The sequence below is a fragment of the Rhipicephalus sanguineus genome, chromosome 2, assembly GCF_013339695.2.
Source record: "Rhipicephalus sanguineus isolate Rsan-2018 chromosome 2, BIME_Rsan_1.4, whole genome shotgun sequence".
Taxonomy (NCBI): domain Eukaryota; kingdom Metazoa; phylum Arthropoda; class Arachnida; order Ixodida; family Ixodidae; genus Rhipicephalus; species Rhipicephalus sanguineus.
Window position 1 is genome coordinate 25,211,208 of NC_051177.1, and position 19,081 is coordinate 25,230,288.

The following is a 19,081-nucleotide window of genomic DNA, read 5'->3' on the forward strand; positions in this document are numbered from 1 at the left end:
GATTTCGACTGCCGAATGTCGTGCCTTGGTGGAGCGAGACAGAGGCCAGCGGGACGCACGCGTTTGTGGCTCAAGCTACGTATCTCTGCCTTCCGTGTTGCGGAAGCGCAGTGTGGTAGTGTAGTTATCCATTACTTGAAAGCGCACACCGTGCCGTTTCTCTCCTTTATTGAAGACGTTTTCAAGAAGTGCATATCGGGTACCAGCGTTGATTATGATCTTGTTGATGTCATCTTTACGTGGGACTCACGATTCGCTGTGTCCAAATATATGTTCACAACATCAGCTACTAAAGTGTTGCATTGCGCAAACAGCACAGGAACTAAAGGAAGAGACGACGACACACAGTCGTCGTCTCTTCCGTTAGTCCCTGTGCTGTTTGCGCAATTCTACACTGTGGATCATAAACCAACGTGCCCAATCGTCAGCCATTCAGCGACCACAACGGTTTAATCATGTTCATGGGCGTTAGTCGTCGCGATGGAGACCTGCCACTTGGCGTCAACATGAGGGCATCCACGTCAAATGGTGCTACAGCTGCCAAAGACGAATAGACATGGTACAAGCTCTCATACATCACTACACAATAAGCACTACTTCTGTGAAGACACATTTCACTTTCGTGTTATACCGATTCCTATGACGGAGGAATCAGCCATATATTTTGTTTTTTACTGTTTGTTAACCGACTTACAGGTGCGCCTGCCGTTTTGAATGTTTGTTGAAGGTGATAGCGCTGCATGCCTTTTAGTCTTTTGGATAACAAATATTCAAGATAACTGTGATAAGAATAGAATATATTACGTGTGTGCTTCTGTAGAAATGTTGTTTTCAAGTCAGCGCCTGTCACGTGCAACTTACTTCTACGTCCTTGTCTTTTTGCGCTAGTCAACGAGTCACCAAAACGGTCACCAACGAGTCACCAAAACGGTAACCAGTGGAATTGACCAAGAATCCTGTACATTTCATGTAGTGGTACTTCAAATGTATTTTCAAATCGTTTTTCAGGCTTTTCCAGATGCCTCATTAATTTTTCTCTTCATACTTGGATGACAGTGGCCTTGAAAAAGAAAAGATCCGATGGTGGCACAGTCACGGTGATGCTGTGCCCAGGGTAGAAGACTCCTATAAATGTGTTGCTGTGAACCAAATCGGTGATCTGATAACCGTCTGGGCTGTCCAGATCTAGGTCCGATATTCCAAGCACCACTCTTGAAGGGCCACCGAGCACGTTTGCGTTATGCACAAGGACGGCCAAGGACATACGACCATCGGGAAGCTTGGGAGCAACCCACCTGGTCCATAGCTCCGTGTCATTTATCTGGGGAAAAAGCAATAGGAGATGGTCAGAAACTGAGATACAAATCTCGGGTGTGTTAGAATTACTGCGCAGCGCAACAATTTTATCATTGCAGGAATATCCTTCAAGTACTGACGGTACGACAAATTCGAATCGTTCGCGAGGCACATTGCCTTTTAACTTCTGTGCCGTAAGTTATACGTTAGATAACGTTAAAGCTGGATAACTCAAGCACTATATGGTGAAAATAACAACGTGTTAACTCGATTCTCATGAAATATTTTATTGACCCCCATGCTGTTACATTTTTTTCCTATTTATCGTAGTATGCTAATGTGGTGATAAAATATATTAAGTGCGAATTCCGAAAACGGAGATGGCAATTAAGTTTAAGTTTCTCAATGTCTACTGGTCCATGGGCTAACAGTGACAAAGACATGTTTTTACCTTTGAGAGGCGCCTCCCCATCAGTCCCAGAGGATCTTGGTTGACAGCTATTATGTATTTATTGAGAAGTAGCTCCTTGGATTCTCTGTTGATGCTTCGGAGGTCGTTCGACATGATCATAGGTGCCGCCATTATGGCCCAGTAAGCCATTTGGATGCGCTGCTGCTCGATGGTCAAGCCATAATTTCCGGCAACGATCTGAAATATGCTATCGTGGTTTAGGAGATACGGAGTGTGCGCAGCACTTGAGGAGAAAGGCATACAAAATGCACAAACAAAAGGCAGACGTACATGAGAAATAAATTGACGCAAAAGGAGATGAAAAATCAAGGATTCATTGCAGATTAAGTTAAATTTAATAGTAAATTAGGTTACATATCTGGATACAAAAAATATTGTGTCTTTAAGCTTATTCCAGAGAACGTCAATGGTGGTGGAGGCGTCTGCTGAAATTTCTTCAAACGAAGTGTACTGAAATATCAAGTAGTGAAGAATGCTTGTGCAGTCGCTTTGGAAAAATCTAGGAAAGTCCGACGCGTTTTTAAAGCTGCCAAGGATCCATGTAATGGAATGCCACAGTATATTAGGTTGTGGTCGGACATGCCATACAGTACTTGTATTTCAAATTTTTCTGTCCGCCGCGGTGGCATAGTGGCTATACGGTGCTCGGCTGCTGAGCCAAAAGTTTCGACCGTGGCGGTCGCATTTCGGGGAGAGCGAAATGCTGGAGGCCCCGTGTACTGTGCGATGTCCGTGCACGTTAAAGAACAGGTGGCCGATATTTCCGGAGCCCTCCACTACGACGTGCCTCATGATCACATCGTGGTTTTAACGTAAAACCCCAGATATCAATATTTTAAGTTTTTCTTGAGCGAAGCGTTCGCTCACGAAAACCAAGTCTAGAATGTCTGACGTGGAACCTTCAGTGCGCGTGGGTCGATTCACAACTTGACGCAGGTTAAAGTGCAGCGCTACGTTGCTGAATAATTCAGAACAGGGCGACGGAAAATGCATATATTTGCAGTCTAGATCTGGTAAGTTGAAATCTCCTAGCAGAGTTAGTTTGTTGTTTGATACATGGCGTTGCGGATTATATGTAGCATGTGGATGACGTCACTATCGGCTGAAGGACTACGATACACACAGCCGACAGCAGTGATCAAGTGGGAGCCAACAGTTAGCCTACAATACACTGCCTAAACACTCAGTGCGAGGCAGCATCAGTCATTGTTACAAAGTTTGGCTCACGACTAGTCAGCAAGGACCCAAGTGAGTCTACTTTGATCAGAATGCTCCAGGAATTTAAATTGATAAAATTTATTTCCGGCGTTGCTGGTTGCGGGGCCGTAGCGGCCTTGGTTCGCTGCTCTGTTTTTCGTTTTTGTTTTTCGCGTGTACCTAGTGAGCGCTGAGCCGCACATGAAGTCAATTCCTTGTTTGATTTGTTCCAAAAGAAACTTCTCGCCGTTAATCTACAGTTTGTCGGATGCGAGAGGCACTTTATCACCGGCTTCTTTTCTGGCTTTAGCAAAGGTCCAAAGCTCTTTCCTCACATCACGAACAATTCCCAAGAAATCTTCACACATAGCAAAATTGGTTCCCTTATACTCGTTATAAGTTATAGTTATTACTTCATGTTAAGATAACGGGGAGCGCGGGCTACGGCGTAGCAGGCCTAGGGAAGAAGAGAAAGCATGGGCCCCACGTTGGGCGCAAGTGTGGAGGCTCAGGGCCTACAGCCGCCCGGAGCCCCTTAGAGACGATGCGGAGACACTGAGCGACACATCCTTACTACCCGAAGGCCCGGCCGCGATTGGTCGTCCAGCGGGCGCTGAGCGCGAGCCGCGAGTGCGAGCGTTCTTACGGTATACTAGTCTTTCTGTTCTTCCCTGGGCCGGCTGCGCCGCAGACAGCGCTCTCCATAAAATATAATAATATACATGCCGTTAGAAAACTCAAGATACCTTAGCTTATCATCTTTACTCGCGTTCCTTCTTTACCATCGGAATATAGATAATAAAGTGAACCACCACAGTCTGCTTTTGATTTTGATTTTTTTTCTTCTGCTGTCGCCCATTACTTTGTCTTTAAGCCTGTTATAATTTGTCTTCTAACAAGAACTTTATAATTTAACACTATCAGTTGAGATGAAAATAATGCGAAAGAAAAATAAATTGTATAGATTATGCTCTAAACACCCTCAGGGTATCTGTAGCTGCACCATCAAGTCTCTCTGAGTTAGCAGTTTCATTCATTCATTCATTCATTCATTCATTCATTCATTCATTCATTCATTCATTCATTCATTCATTCATTCATTCATTCATTGAATTCTGTGACGTGGCAATGGCACCATCTCCGTCATTATTTAAGAGCAAAAGAAATATCAAGGGGAACGTTCCTGAGCTTACGATTTCCTTTGTTATTAATCCATCTTTCAAGCCAACCCGCCACGGTTGTCTAGTGGTTATGATGCTCGAATGCTGAACCAAATGTGTATTTTTTTTTACTTGTAATCGTGTTACGTAACTGAGATGTCGGAACCGAAACAGCCCATGCAGTTACGCACACATGTCACGAAATTTACGCGGACTGGAATTTGCTTCTAGATGTGTTTCTTATAAAACAAGGTCAAATCGAGCCCACGCACAGTATTTTGTACCCGCCACGCTGGTCTATAGAGGTTATGCTGCTCGACTGCTGACCCAAGGTCGCGAAATCGAATTCCGGCCGTGGCGACCGCATTTAGATGGATGCAAAATACTAGAGGCCCGTGTGCTTAAATTTAGGTGCACGTTAAAGAACCCCAGGTGGTCGAAATTTCCTGAGCCCTCCCCTACAGCGTCTCTTATAAACATATCATGGTTTTGGGACGTAAAAAATCATTATTATATTATCATCTTTCAAACCAAGCGGGAAGAAAAATTATTTCAATAACGAAATGCCGCACTCTGGATAAGTTTAGAGAAAGCTAATGTTTTGACGGTGGCAGAGAGGCACACGCTTTGATTATATCCCATAAATGCTAGCCTGAGTGACGGGTTTTCTGATGGCTGCTCCCGTCATCTGTCTTACGAGGGGGTGAACTACGTGCCGCGTCAGGATCAGTCCAGGCTCCAGGCCCTGACACTTCCGTCAATACATCCTGGTTGGCGGCTTCGTACTTGACAGCATCGTAGATGCTGTCCCAGGAATAGCCGACTTCGTCGTAGTTCCGCCACAGGTTGCACGTTTTCGAGATGTTCTTGTAGTTGGGCTAGGCAGAGTAAAAAGAGAATACACTGACAGAGAAATATATGTAAATAATATGCGAATAGCAGGGAGGTTAACCGGAAGAGAAATGCCCAAGTCGCTGCCCCGCGCTGGGTAAGGGCAAGGCGCATACAGAAAGTATACTCAAGTGGCAAGCAGTAACTGTGATAAAGGAAAGAAGAGAATTTAAGGGCTGGTTTTTATTTGTTAGACATAACCTTACTGAAAAACCAACAGACAATGAAGACAAGGAATGCATAGGCTTCATTGTCTGGTGGTTTTTCATTAAGTTTGTGTCTAACAAAGAAACACGAGCCCTTAAGTTCTCTTCTTTCGTTCATTCATAGCGAGGCTCTCGTTGCGGCAGGCTTGATGCCTTCAGGTGGTAAGCGAGGGCTAAATGGGCAGCTGCCGGCTCGATAAAAAGATTTCGTGCTGCGTTACGTCAGGTGGCAGAAAAAGAGTGTTCCACACTTGCCGTCATGGCTACGAGCGGCGCTGACTAACACTACCAGGTTTGCATGCACAGACATGCCCGATCAAGTGCACGGGAGGGCGACCGCGTCTGTAACTCAATTGGTAGAGCACCGAGCGTGCTATACGATGGTTCGGTACCTGCCGGCGGCAAGTTGTCGTTTCGTCCACTTTAATTTCTTCACATTTGTATATCGTAATTACTACAATGCAGTTAAAAGACTACAAATACCGTCCCTTATACCTTCCTTGGTTCATTGTCTGTTGGTTTTTCATTAACTGTGATAAAGGCCACATCACTCAGCTTACACTGTCGATATGAATAGGTTATCTGTGGAATGTGACGTCGCGTGGTACAAAATGAGAAAAGAAAAGCTACATTGAATCAGTGTGCGTTACCCAAACAGTGTCGTTGTCTATACTGCCTGCGAGTATTTGAGTGTGGTAATTAGCTAGTATACTCATTGCATGGCGATGTATGCGCAACATTCAAATGTTATTTATTTGTGGCGCTAGCACCTAACGACATTATTGAGCGTTGGCTCTAATGTTATGAAACCTTAATAAAAAAAAACAACTCACGTAAAAAGGAGGCAATGCTTCATGTTCAGAGTTGTATAGGGTACGTCTGACATCGGCGCATAACTTTTAGTATACATATAAGAACCAATTATTAGCCCGAATAAGTAATTCAAAAAATTAATTAATTGAATGCGCTCATTAGAAAAGCAGGCTGCTTTCTTATGGGTATATGCCATCACGATGGCACATATCAACTGCGCACATGTCATATACCTACTACGGAACTTTTTCCACTCGTCAGTTCTCTCATTCAAGTGGATGACGATGAAGAAGCCGGTCCTAGTGGATTGTGTGTGTACACTGATGCTATGCAAGTCGACGACCAAAAGTTAATCTAAAGTCTACCTAAGGGAACCAGGAGTTCACGTAACGCTGGGGGCTAGCGCCATGAACGCCACTTAAGCGGAACATTATTGTCACCTAAAAGTTGTCTTTTTTTTATCAAGGCTTCTTTTTCCGTGAAGTGATAGCAAGGCATTTTTTCCCTGTGTTTTCAGCGTAAGATATGATGCAGCGGTTTCAGTAGTGTCTTCACATTGGTCAGATCATTATTTACTATAAAAGCAAGTCCAGGAATAAAGTCAAGACTTTCGGGCTCGTTACCTAGAGGACTGTTTACGCATGGCCACGGCCGCTGGATGAAAAAACGCATTTTTCATCCAGCGGCCGTGGCATGGCACTACCGCTCTACCATTACAGCTACAGCGTGAGCCGCAAACCAGCGCTCAGACTGCTTCTTAATTGCACCGGACGTTCACATGGCGAGGCTTAACTAACACGGACAGAGCTAGCGGACGGCTGGAGTGGTAGCGCTATTCTGACACACTAGTAACGATGTGAGAGCGCAGGACGGTAGCAGAAATTGAAGCACGCTCACCGTGATTCCAGCTTTCTGCTGGTACAGTGGCCACTTGCAAGAATAGACCATGTCTCTCCCACTGGAACGGAGGGCGTCACCCATTTCCACGTACACTGCGGTAAAGTCATTACAATGACAATGCAGCAACTCTCTCTCTCTGCGTAGCATACATGCGGATGAAGGTATGCAAGCATTTAGTCACGTATTAATGCGAAAGCATTACATGCGAATCATTGTATACAAATATACTTTCGGCGTCCATCGGCGTTAACATACGGTCGTAAGAAAACTCACGTCATCAAGCGACGACGTGACGTGATTTGTGTTGCCTAATTCGAAAACTGAGTTGACCCACTTTTAAAACCGACCTGAAATCACTGCCAAAATTGACTTGGTTTATACGCCTAAGTTTTCGGTGGTCCACCCTCGATATTGCCTTTGCCCGATTCGAGCGCGTAAACAAGTATTCACGTCATATAATGTAGTCACGTGACCAAGTAATAACATTAAGTTGCAAGGTCACATGACCAAGTGGTAACGTCATGAGACAATCATATGTCACGTGAAAGCCGAAATATTCGGGATGTCAGTATAATCGACGCCCCAGACACGCCGTGCGCAGACCTCGCCGGCCATGCCAATCTGCTCCATGAGTGTCTGCGTGTTCCGCGTTGCATTTGCATCCAGTGCATGTAAGGAGATTTAAGTGCCTCCGTAATTTTTTACGGTTAGACCAGCAAAGTTCTGCAAAGTGTTTCGGAAAGTTCAGCGCCGTGTTCAATAGAAAAAAGAATACATTGAAAATTGAAGCCCACCTGTCTGTTCAACATATTTTCAAAAGCCCGCGAACATATATATCTTTAAATCTTCGGTTACCTGTAGCATTCGCTTATATGGCGCCAGATACCACTTCGCTACTGTCTCGTCAACACTATATCTCTAATTTGAAATCAGAGTAAGCCAATTTACGATAACTGTGCGGACATGACGTTTGCTGTTTATAACCGCTTCCAGTTTCCAGCAACTATGAGCTGGACAGGGCAAGAGGACTGCTCGTATCAAAATTGGCTCGTTCAGTTATCAACACAAGTGCGCTATCACAACAACCTGCTGTCTCGGAGAGCCCGACGCTACAGGCGAAAGCGGATAGCGCAGATGAGTAACCAATACATTTGAGCCGCCAGCGCGAAAGCTTACGATCATCCATTTGCTTTGGATCCGCAGAGCAGCCGTCAACTTTGACGTAATCCACTCCCCAATCAGCGAAAGTCTGGGCGTCGGTTTTGTAGTAACCATAGCTTCCAGGATAGCCTCCGCAAGTCTTTGTCCCAATGTCGGTGTAGATGCCAAACTTGAGTCCCCTGTCGTGAACCTTGACACATAACAAAGAGAGCGATAGCAAAGTGCTATCAGGTTATACGTTATCGAAGCCGAGCAAGTGATTATCATGATACCTCCTCAGCGACTGCTTTCATGCCCCGTGGAAACCGCCGCGTATCTCCAACCAGCTTCCCTTTGCTGCGGTAATAGAAGCTCCAGCAGTCATCGATAATCACGTACTCGTAGCCAGCAGCCTTGTAGCCATCGTACATTAAGCGGTCGGCCATTTCAGTGATAAGCCTCTGGCTAAAGCAAGAAAAACAAGTAAATAGAGGTAAATTATCATAGCGCTCATTACTCAGTTGCATCGTAGAATGAGACATGCACAGATACAAGAGCAAGACGAATATATCAGCAACCAAACGTTTCCATTGCGAAGCTCATTGCTCAAGTCTTTAGTATTTATGGTTGAAACGATGAGAACGAAGGCGCAGAGCAACTCACGCTTAATAACTTGCCAATGCTGCCTTTACGTCAAATCACAATATCTGCCTCTGGCACATGGCATTTTTTTGCCGACATTATCGTCATAACCTTACGCTCCTGTCACTCGGTGATCTGAGACCACACCGATGTTTCCTTGTTGGTTCCTCGAATTAATTGTCATTAAATTAACGCTATTAAGTTGCGCTATTCGGCAGTAGAACGTACGCTTACCTTGGATTGTCCATATAGCTTCCTGATCACTAAGAACTGTGCCGAGCAGTCTCGAAATGTCCTGACGTTTTATTTGTTTCCGAAATTGCTGACCATTAGCATCTACGTGCGCGTTTGTCGCACTGTCATTTCATTTCTCTAATACAGTTTACTTTCCCCATAGCACAACACGGTTTCCAACACATCTACTCAGTGAACGTTACACATCGCTAAAGATTGGAATACAATCACGGAGCAAATATTGCAGAACGAAGCGGAGCAAAGAACGCTACAACGGGACGTGTGTATATATATATATATATATATATATATATATATATATATATATATATATATATATATATATATATATTGTCACGTGGTCGTGACGTCGACGAAGACAGCAGTCGGCGATTGCAGGATGAAACTGTTTATTTGGCCGAACTTGTGGCCGGAAAATGAGAACTAGAGCTACAGCAATACACGCTGTGCAATGATAGCGGCGAACAGGGCGTCGTCCGTCGATGAACTGACAAGCGGTCAATCGCGTCGGCTTTTATACAGGCAGTATCGAACTTTCCAGCAATATCGCTGGTGGCGGCGTTATCTCTAGACAAAGCTGGAACGTTCGCGTGCGGGGCGCAATCTTAACAGAACGATCTACTATAGACGTGAAGCTTCTCGAACAATGCTTCGCGGACAGCGTCGAGCGTTGATAACCGTCCCTGCCGGTCAAACCCGAATACATCAAAACAAGACAAGAAGTGGGCGTGGCATTGCCCCCCTCTGAAAAAGCATCGTCCCGATGCTTGTGAAAGAGCATAGAAGAGAGAAAAAAAAAACAAGTGCATACAAAAATAAATTACAATAACAAAGGAAGAAAAATAGAGTCCCCAGGTTCGCTAACGCGCAAAAAACGGCTTAAGGCGCACGACATGGACGACTTCAGGTCGTGCGCGGCGTCGCTGGGAGTTCGTAATGCCGTCCGGGATCACCTCGTAGTCAAGAGCGCCGAGGCGTCGAAGAACCTTGTATGGCCCGAAGTATCGCCGAAGGAGTTTTTCGCTAAGCCCACGTCGGCGTATCGGCGTCCAGACCCAAACACGGTCGCCGGGCTGGTATTCCGCGAAGCGTCGTCGAAGATTGTAGCGACGGCTGTCGGTGTGCTGCTGGGTCTTGATGCGCAGGCGGGCGAGCTGTCGAGCTTCTTCGGCACGTTGTAAGTAAGCAGCGGCATCGAGGTTTTCTTCGTCGGTGACGTTGGGTAGCATGGCGTCGAGCGTCGTCGCCGGGCTCCTTCCGTAGACCAACTTGTACGGCGTCATCTGCGTCGTTTCTTGGACGGCCGTGTTGTATGCGAATGTCACATACGGAAGGATGGCATCCCACGTCTTGTGTTCGACGTCGACATACATGGCCAACATGTCGGCGATGGTCTTGTTTAGCCGCTCGGTCAGGCCATTTGTCTGTGGGTGGTACGCTGTGGTCCGGCGGTGGCTTGTTTGGCTGTATCTCAGTATTGCCTGAGTTAGGTCAGCAGTAAACGCCGTACCTCTGTCGGTGATGAGAACTTCTGGGGCGCCATGACGCAGGACGATGTTCTCAACGAAGAACTTCGCTACCTCGGCGGCACTGCCTCTAGGCAGGGCCCTCGTCTCGGCGTAGCGGGTGAGGTATTCTGTAGCTACGACGATCCATTTGTTTCCGGTATTGGACGTCGGGAACGGCCCCAGTAAGTCCATCCCGATTTGCTGGAACGGCCGTCGAGGTGGCTCGATAGGCTGCAGAAGTCCGGCTGGCCTAGTGGGCGGTGTCTTGCGTCGCTGACAGTCCCGGCAGGTCTTCACGTAACGAGTGACGTCGGCGGAAAGGCGCGGCCAGTACACTCTAAGAAAAAAAAGAGTATGCGTGACTCTTTTCGGAGAGTTTTGACTTGCCACGTATACGACTCTCTTTAAATAGTCACGGTGACTCTCTTGGTGGGTCAGGGTCGGCTCGCTCTAGGAGAGTCCCCCGACCCTCTAGGAAGAGTTGAAAGACTCTTATCGGGAGGATCACGTTACCACTTATAGGGAGTCAGACGACTCTTGCCGGTAACGCTCCTAGGGTGGTCAAGGGACCCACACCGAAGCATCAAGCGACTCCACAAGTATTTTAAGCTACTCATTTGATCCTTGCTCTACTTTTGCGCGATTACTGTTGAAAATAGTGGAGTATTCATTTTAAGCAAGTCCAATAATACTTGCCGTTCTGCCCAGCGACTGTAAAAAAGGAATAGTTCAGTTTTAGCATTATTTTAATAAAACTCGTCAAAACAACACATATTTTCCAGCAAAGTTATATAGAAAGCGCGAAAAGATGGTCTGTGATTTCCAATTAAGAAGTTCGGGTATTCCTCATTTACATGCTTCTATGAGTATAGCCAGCCAAAATGTGTGACTGTGATGTGCACAGTGTCATAAGGTGCTAAATGAACAGCAGAAATCGCCATCATGTTTCCATATTTATTCCTTGTGATTAAAAATAAATCAAAAAGTGGTGACGGCTTGAGGCATCAGACTTGTGGCTTGCTAGTTTGTCGCTCCTGTCCAGCGTGAGCACCATGAAAAACGGTATCTGAAAAGCAGAACGTGATATTATGATGAGAAAATGAAATTGCAGTAAACGTTTGCAAAACCTACACAATGAGTGGTTCACACAGACATAATAAAGGCTAACAACAAAACAACAAATGCAAACAGGCATGGTCAGGAACCAAGTTTTTTGACGTCGAGATCAGATATGCCATATTTTAGAATTACCGCACATAGCTCCCACAATCACGCACACTCACTCGATTCTGTAATAACGCCCAACGTCATCGCAGTGTATGCAAATCACGAAAACAGCAAACAGAAACGAGGGAAGAGTGCACGGCCGCGGCCGCACCAACGGGCGCCGTCGAAAGTCTAGAGCTTTTTCACTTTACCGGTGAAGCGTGTCCAACTTGAATGACCGCATACGTTCTGGAAGCACCGTACTATATCTGCACCTCAAACTACCGTCTTTAAGCCAACAAAAACCATTATATATAGTGCGTCTGAGCGTTCTGTACACAGGCATTTTTTTTTCACGTTCCCACGCGCCGAAGCACGCTACACACTCAAGGTCGATGGAAATGTTATGAAGTAGACTAAAGTGCATCTCAAAACGACATCTTGCACATTCAGTAGCGCAGACACAACGTGCGATCAGCAAAAAATGACCCTTGATAATTGTTTGCATCGTTCACTATAAGGGAGCTTGCACAGCAACGCGCATAGCGGTGGCAACTCGTTAACTGACAGCTTTAGTTGGGCATCCGCAACAGCCCTGCGGACACAGGCTGCTGTTGGAAATGGCTGGCAGATAACTTCCGCAGAGCTGCTGCAGACGCCCAGCTAAAGCTGTATAATTAGTACCAACGAAAGCAGTACACTCACCGTTAACTGGCGCCCGTTGTTCCTGTCGCAGCTCCAGGAATATTCCGTCCTCCAAGCGTCACCGCGTCACTTCGTGCACGGAGCCGGCGTCAACACCAACACCACCGAAGACGCGCAAGAACACACACAACCCGTGCAACCAACACGCAACGCATTCCAATAGACGAGGAGACAGAGAGGAAAACATAAGCAGCACGCCACCCCGGCGCCGTTGTGGCGCGTTGCCTCGCCTCCGTCGTCGAGCCAACGCGCCACAACGGCGCCAAAGGGCAAGCGCGCGATATGTATGGCGTATACGGCGGCGCCGCCAATCGAAACGCGCTTCAGGAGAGTCCCGTGACTCCAGTCGAATTGCGAACTCTCTTTCTCTGCCTGTACCTTCCAAAAGGGGTCAAATGGACACCCGAAGAGAATCACGCGGCCGTGACCCTCTTTTGACTCTTTTTTTTCTTAGAGTGTAGTACTTCTCCTGTATTCTTGCTAGCGTGCGAGAAACACCCAGGTGTCCAGCCGTCGGGTCGTCGTGCCGAGCCTGGAGGACCTCTGGCCGCAATGTCGAGGGTACCACGAGAAGGCAATCGGCTCGAAGCGGTGAGAAGTTCTTCTTTAGGAGAACACCGTTGCGCAAGAAAAATGACGCCAGTCCCCGCGTGAATACCTTCGGAACAACGGTGGTCCTGCCCTCGAGGTATTCCACAAGGCCCCTGAGTTCTGGATCCGTTCGCTGTCGTTCGGCGAAGTCGTCGGCACTTATGATTCCCAAGAAGGAGTCGTCCTCCTTGTCGTCCTGCGGCGGTGGGTCGACGGGGGCGCGAGACAGGCAGTCGGCGTCGGAGTGTTTCCTTCCGGACTTGTAAACAACGGTAATGTCGAATTCTTGAAGTCGTAGGCTCCACCGTGCGAGGCGACCTGAAGGGTCCTTCAAGTTAGCTAGCCAACACAATGCGTGGTGGTCGCTCACAACTTTGAAGGGCCTGCCGTAGAGGTAGGGGCGAAACTTGGATGCAGCCCAGATGATCGCTAGGCACTCCTTTTCTGTTGTGGAATAGTTCGTTTCTGCCTTTGATAGCGACCGGCTAGCATAACTGATGACCCTTTCCTGCCCGTCAGTCTTCTGCACAAGGACGGCGCCGAGTCCTACGCTGCTTGCGTCGGTGTGGATTTCCGTATCGGCGTATTCGTCGAAATGTGCTAGTATAGGAGGCATCTGAAGGCGTCGTTTCAGTTCTTCAAATGCTTCGATTTGCGCCGTTTCCCACTTGAATGGCACGTCGGTCTTCGTGAGGTGAGTTAGCGGTTCGGCGATTCGTGAAAATTCCTTGACAAAGCGCCTGTAGTAGGCGCACAAGCCGAGAAAACGGCGCACGGCTTTCGTGTCGGTGGGGGGCGGGAAGGCAGCGATGGCAGCTGTTTTCCACGGGTCTGGGCGAACACCACCCTTGCTGATCACGTGACCCAAAAACAGCAGCTCCTCGTATGCAAAGCGGCACTTTTCAGGCTTCAAGGTGAGGCCAGAAGTCTTGATTGCTTGTAGTACAGTGTCAAGGCGCCGGAGGTGTTCGTCGAAGCTTGAGGCAAACACAATGACGTCGTCCAAGTACACAAGGCAAGTCTGCCACTTCAGTCCAGCCAGCACGGTGTCCATAACGCGCTGGAACGTCGCAGGTGCCGAGCAAAGACCAAAGGGCATAACCTTGAACTCGAAGAGGCCGTCTGGTGTTATAAAGGCAGTCTTCTCTCGGTCTCTCTCGTCGACTTCGATTTGCCAATAGCCGGTCTTGAGGTCCATCGACGAAAAGTACCTCGCGTTGTAGAGTCGATCCAGGGTGTCGTCTATCCGTGGGAGAGGGTAGACGTCCTTCTTCGTGATTTTGTTCAGGCGGCGATAATCGACGCAGAAGCGTAGGGTTCCGTCTTTCTTCTTCACTAGCACCACGGGTGACGCCCATGGACTCTTCGACGGCTGGATGATGTCGTCGCGTAGCATTTCGTCGACTTGTTTCTTTATGGATTCGCGTTCTCGCGTTGAAACTCTGTACGGGCTCTGCCGGAGTGGCCTGGCATTTTCCTCTGTTATGATGCGATGTTTTGCGACTGGGGTCTGGCGGATTCTTGACGATGACGAAAAGCAGTCCCTGTATTTCAAGAGCAGGGTTTTGAGCTGTTCTTGTTTATGCTTCGGAAGGCTAGGATTAACGTCGAAAACTGGTTGAGAAGCTTGGTTCGTCGGTGTTGGCTCGGAAGAATCGGCGATGGTGAAAGCCATCGACGTAGCCGTGATTTCTTCGATGTAGGCGACTGTCGTGCCTTTGCTTACGTGCTTATACTCGTTGCTAAAATTTGTGAGCATCACTGTTGCTTTGCCTCCCCGCAACTCTGCTATTCCTCTTGCGACGCAAATCTCGCGGTTAATCAACTGGTGCTGGTCGCCTTCAATGACGCCTTCCAGGTCTGCTACTTTCTGAGAGCCGACGGAAATGATGACGCTGGAGCGAGGGGGAATGGTGACTTGGTCTTCCAGCACATTCAAGGCATGCTTCCCTGGCGGCGTGTACCACGGTAATGCTTTTTCTGTAGATAGTGTTATCGACTTCGATCTGAGGTCGATGACTGCACCATGAAGGCCTAAGAAGTCCATACCAAGGATGACATCTCGGGAGCAATGCTGAAGGACTACGAAGCTTGCGGGATAAATCCGGTTGTTGATGGAGACCCTCGCTGTGCAGATTCCTGCCGGCGTTACTAGGTGACCTCCCGCTGTGCGGATTTCGGGGCCTTCCCAGGCGGTCTTGACTTTCTTCAGCTTCGTCGCGAACGGTCCACTGATGACGGAATAGTCGGCTCCAGTATCGACGAGAGCGGTGACGTTGTGGCCGTCGATGAGAACGTCGAGGTCACTCGTTCGTCGCCTACCGTTTCGATTTGGTCGCGGCGTCGGATCAGGGCTACGTCGGTTTGTCCCGCTGCTTCGTCGTTGTGTCGTCAGGTCTTCTTCGGGCCGTGAAGTTTCGACGTCAGGGCTTCGTTCGGCTTGCGGCGTGTTCTTTAGATGTCGTTGCAGCGTTGTCGTCGGCGGCGGAGGATCTTCGGTATTTCGTCGTACAGCAACCGCACCTCCATCGGTTGCTGCCCTTAGTTTTCCGGATACGGGCTGGGTGACCGGCCTCGCGTTGGGCCAGTGTATGGTCGGCGTTGGGGGGAGACGTAGCGGCCTGGCGACGGCGAACGGGAAGGTTGTCGGGGCGTCCATTGCGTTCCCGCGAGGTAGTCGGCCATGTCGTGTGGTCTTTCCCCTCGCTGTGGACGCGGCGCGTCGATGGCGAACCCACGCAGTCCCATCTGTCGGTACTGGCAGCGGCGGTAAGCGTGGCCAGCTTCCCCGCAATGGTAGCAGAGTGGGCGGTGGTCGGGGGTGCGCCAACCGTCGGTCTTTCTCGGCGTGTATAGCTGGCCGGCTGGCGGGCGGCTTGACGTCGGTGGCGGCGGCGGTGGCGCCTGGCGGCGGAACTGCTGGGGTGGCGCGGCGTCTTGACGTGGGCGAGGAGGGGGGGCGTTGCGTCGGGCTGCAGCGGCATAGCTCACTGCTTGCGGCTGTGGCTGCGCTGACTCTGGGGTGCCCAGAGATTGCTGCATTTCCTCTCGGACGATATCAGCGATCGAGGCAACTTCACGCTGTGGTAAGGGTAAAAGCTTGCACCCATGCTCTGGCTGCAGTCCCTTCTGCCTGCGGCTTGTTCGACGATCCGGGTTTTCTTCGCTGTCGTCCTCCTCGCGGCTTGGGCTTGGGTCAGCGCTTCGTGGGGGCGTCCGGATCATGGAAGAAGCAGCACCTCCACCAGATGTCACGTGGTCGTGACGTCGACGAAGACAGCAGTCGGCGATTGCAGGATGAAACTGTTTATTTGGCCGAACTTGTGGCCGGAAAATGAGAACTAGAGCTACAGCAATACACGCTGTGCAATGATAGCGGCGAACAGGGCGTCGTCCGTCGATGAACTGACAAGCGGTCAATCGCGTCGGCTTTTATACAGGCAGTATCGAACTTTCCAGCAATATCGCTGGTGGCGGCGTTATCTCTAGACAAAGCTGGAACGTTCGCGTGCGGGGCGCAATCTTAACAGAACGATCTACTATAGACGTGAAGCTTCTCGAACAATGCTTCGCGGACAGCGTCGAGCGTTGATAACCGTCCCTGCCGGTCAAACCCGAATACATCAAAACAAGACAAGAAGTGGGCGTGGCAATATATATATATATATATATATATATATATATATATATATATATATATATATATATATATATATATATATATATATGATGCATAACGCAGACAGCGTTATGCATCAACTGACCCAGTACAATACGCTCCTACGAGTTCTGCAGCTTTCATTGTAATACTGCAGGCCACTGCACAAGAAAAGTAAGATGAGGCGAGGAAAATCGGCATAAACTGTCGATGAGAAAACAAAGCAATCGCCAGCCTTGCGACAACCGTATTTTCGCCCTGACGAAAAGGAGATGTGGGGTGCTATAATGTAAATATATTTGACTATAATTTTATCTTGGTGTCCTTGAGTCAAATGTATTCAACCACCGACGGAAGCGTGGGCCAGAACCCACAAAGTTTTATGAAGCCTAATCAAACACTCCCTTTGTTTGTACGAGGTATTCGAAAACTAATTGTCTCCATTCTTTTCGGCTTGAAAGCAAGTAGCATCGACCGCATTCTCATGCACGTAGTCTTTTTTTTTTTTATCTCACCGGCTGAGGACAGGAAAAGAGGAAAGAAGTGCCCACGAAAAAAAAAAGGAATAATGCAGTAACTGCTTAACACAGTGATAGTCACATACGTGTGCAGGGAATGAGCCATCAGAAGTGGAGAAAGCTTTAGTGGGACCGAGTCACAGGAGCGAAGACACTTCACCAGGGTTAAACGACATCATGTTTGGCTTATTGGTGCGGCAAACACGATTCTTCAGTGAATAAGAGTTGACGTAGCAATATTGTATGCTTGGCAAAACCTCTCGACAGCGTTACATCGCCTCGCTAAATATTTATTATACGCAAGGAAATGCATTCTCGCCGACAGCTTCGAGTAGCCCATGTTAGAGAAATCTCTGATGTTGGCTCCACTCCAAGGAATACAAGACCGGGAGAATTCTCAGCATGGTGTAGACAGGGTGCCAGGAGTTTTGTTCCCTGCTAAGGACTGCCTTGCGTATTCACCGTTGATCAATAGCATAAGTGCACCTTCGCATGGGCGGCCACAAGACCACTGCGGAATTTAGTGGGCATTCCTTGCCGACTCACGTGAGGCAGTTTTCGTAGCGGCCGAGTGCGCACTGGCTGCACATGAATCTGGTCCACGTGATCCAACCCATTGGCGGAGTGCGAGCCAAGCTGTTTTCCAGGCACTCGGCTCCCAGCGCTAATAGAGAAACAAGCGTCCATGAAAGCCATGACAGCCGCGGGAGCGCCATTTAGACGTTTCCGTACGACAAACGCGACTCGAACAGCCCTTCGTGAAACGTCGAAAGCGCCTCCCCCGTCCTGAATGTCGTGTGTTATTGCGACAACGATAAGCGACAGTTGTCTTAAATGAACGATATGACGCATGCGACATTTAGACTGCTTATCTCACATCCTCTTGCAGATATCACAGAGGCACGTTCATTACTAATTGTGATGAACTCATAAGCTATTGTACTAGCACCCATAGGTTGGCAAAATAAATAGAGCTCACTCAGACCCTCTCTCACTCAAATATTCTTTTCTAATGCTCATTTGTACTCGCTCAGCAATTGTCTGCTCAGTTACGCTCACTTGGACTCAGACGTACCATAGTTGTACTCAGCCGGGTTCATTACTTATTCTGATGAACTCATAAGCTATTGTACTGCCATCCATAGGTTGACAAAATAAGGCTCACTAAGACTCTCTCTCTCTCTCTCAAATATATTTTCTTTAAGGCTCATTTGTACTCACACACCAATTTACTCATAAGCTCACTTGGACTCCGACTTACCACATTTGTACTCATCCAGGTTCACTCATAATCATACTCAAGGGTCGGTTTGTGTATGAGTATGCGGATGCGTCCATTCTGTTTTACGTACGTGTCGCTTCGCTATCCATGTGCTCTTTTTTTGCGAGCTTTTGTGTATATACTTAGTGATTCAACTACAATACATGTACTACTGGCGTTCCGAAAACTAACTACGTTAGCAAGTTTGACAGTGATTTTGACAGATTCTCGGGCCCTGCTGCCATCACTGGCTTGGATCACAGGGACCCCATTTTAAAGACGAATTATGCTGCTCAAATTTTGTGCCATCCCCAGGATAAATTTCCAGATTTTCAGCGGATATCGCATCTTTAAAACAATTATCTTTTTTAAGGGCAGATACTTAAGGTCTCGGTCAGCAGACTACTCTGTGGAAAATCATTTTCATTCGAAACATTCACTTACACGGGGACGATCTGCCACATTCACCCAATTTTCCTTTTCGTGAGGTAAATGTAGCATTCGATTGATTTATGATAACTTCCATAGATTTTTTTTCCGAAAAAGAATGTGAGAAACATCGTTCCTCCTACTTGGGTTATATTCAAATGCCTTAACTTTGCTAACCTAGCAGACTCGACTCTAAAGCACAGTCGCGGGAAGGCTTGCGCTCTTATTCCGGG

At 47.9% G+C, this 19,081-nt stretch overlaps 1 protein-coding gene across 1 annotated transcript; it reads right to left on the reverse strand.

Annotated features, from left to right (window-relative positions):
- Nucleotides 1–1,008: 1,008 nt before the first annotated feature.
- Nucleotides 1,009–17,869, reverse strand: LOC119382564 (alpha-galactosidase A). The gene is made up of 7 exons (XM_037650316.2): nt 17,705–17,869; nt 8,369–8,540; nt 8,112–8,286; nt 6,933–7,027; nt 4,842–5,003; nt 1,748–1,945; nt 1,009–1,321 (listed from the first exon to the last, which is right to left on the reverse strand). Exons 1-7 carry the CDS (start codon nt 17,773–17,775, stop codon nt 1,040–1,042), a joined length of 1,155 nt encoding a protein of 384 aa, XP_037506244.1. The 5' UTR covers nt 17,776–17,869; the 3' UTR covers nt 1,009–1,039.
- Between the last annotated feature and the right edge of the window lie 1,212 nt (nt 17,870–19,081).

What these genes read in the sequence shown, in the direction of transcription:
- LOC119382564 (XM_037650316.2), bottom strand. Translation starts at nt 17,775, where the DNA reads ATGGGTTGGATCACGTGGACCAGATTCATGTGCAGCCAGTGCGCACTC. An exon ending in AGCAGAAAGCTGGAATCACG is followed by an intron (nt 5,004 to 6,932) that starts GTGAGCGTGCTT and finishes TACTCTGCCTAG; the next exon opens with CCCAACTACAAGAACATCTC. An exon ending in TGGGGAGGCGCCTCTCAAAG is followed by an intron (nt 1,322 to 1,747) that starts GTAAAAACATGT and finishes CTTTTTCCCCAG; the next exon opens with ATAAATGACACGGAGCTATG.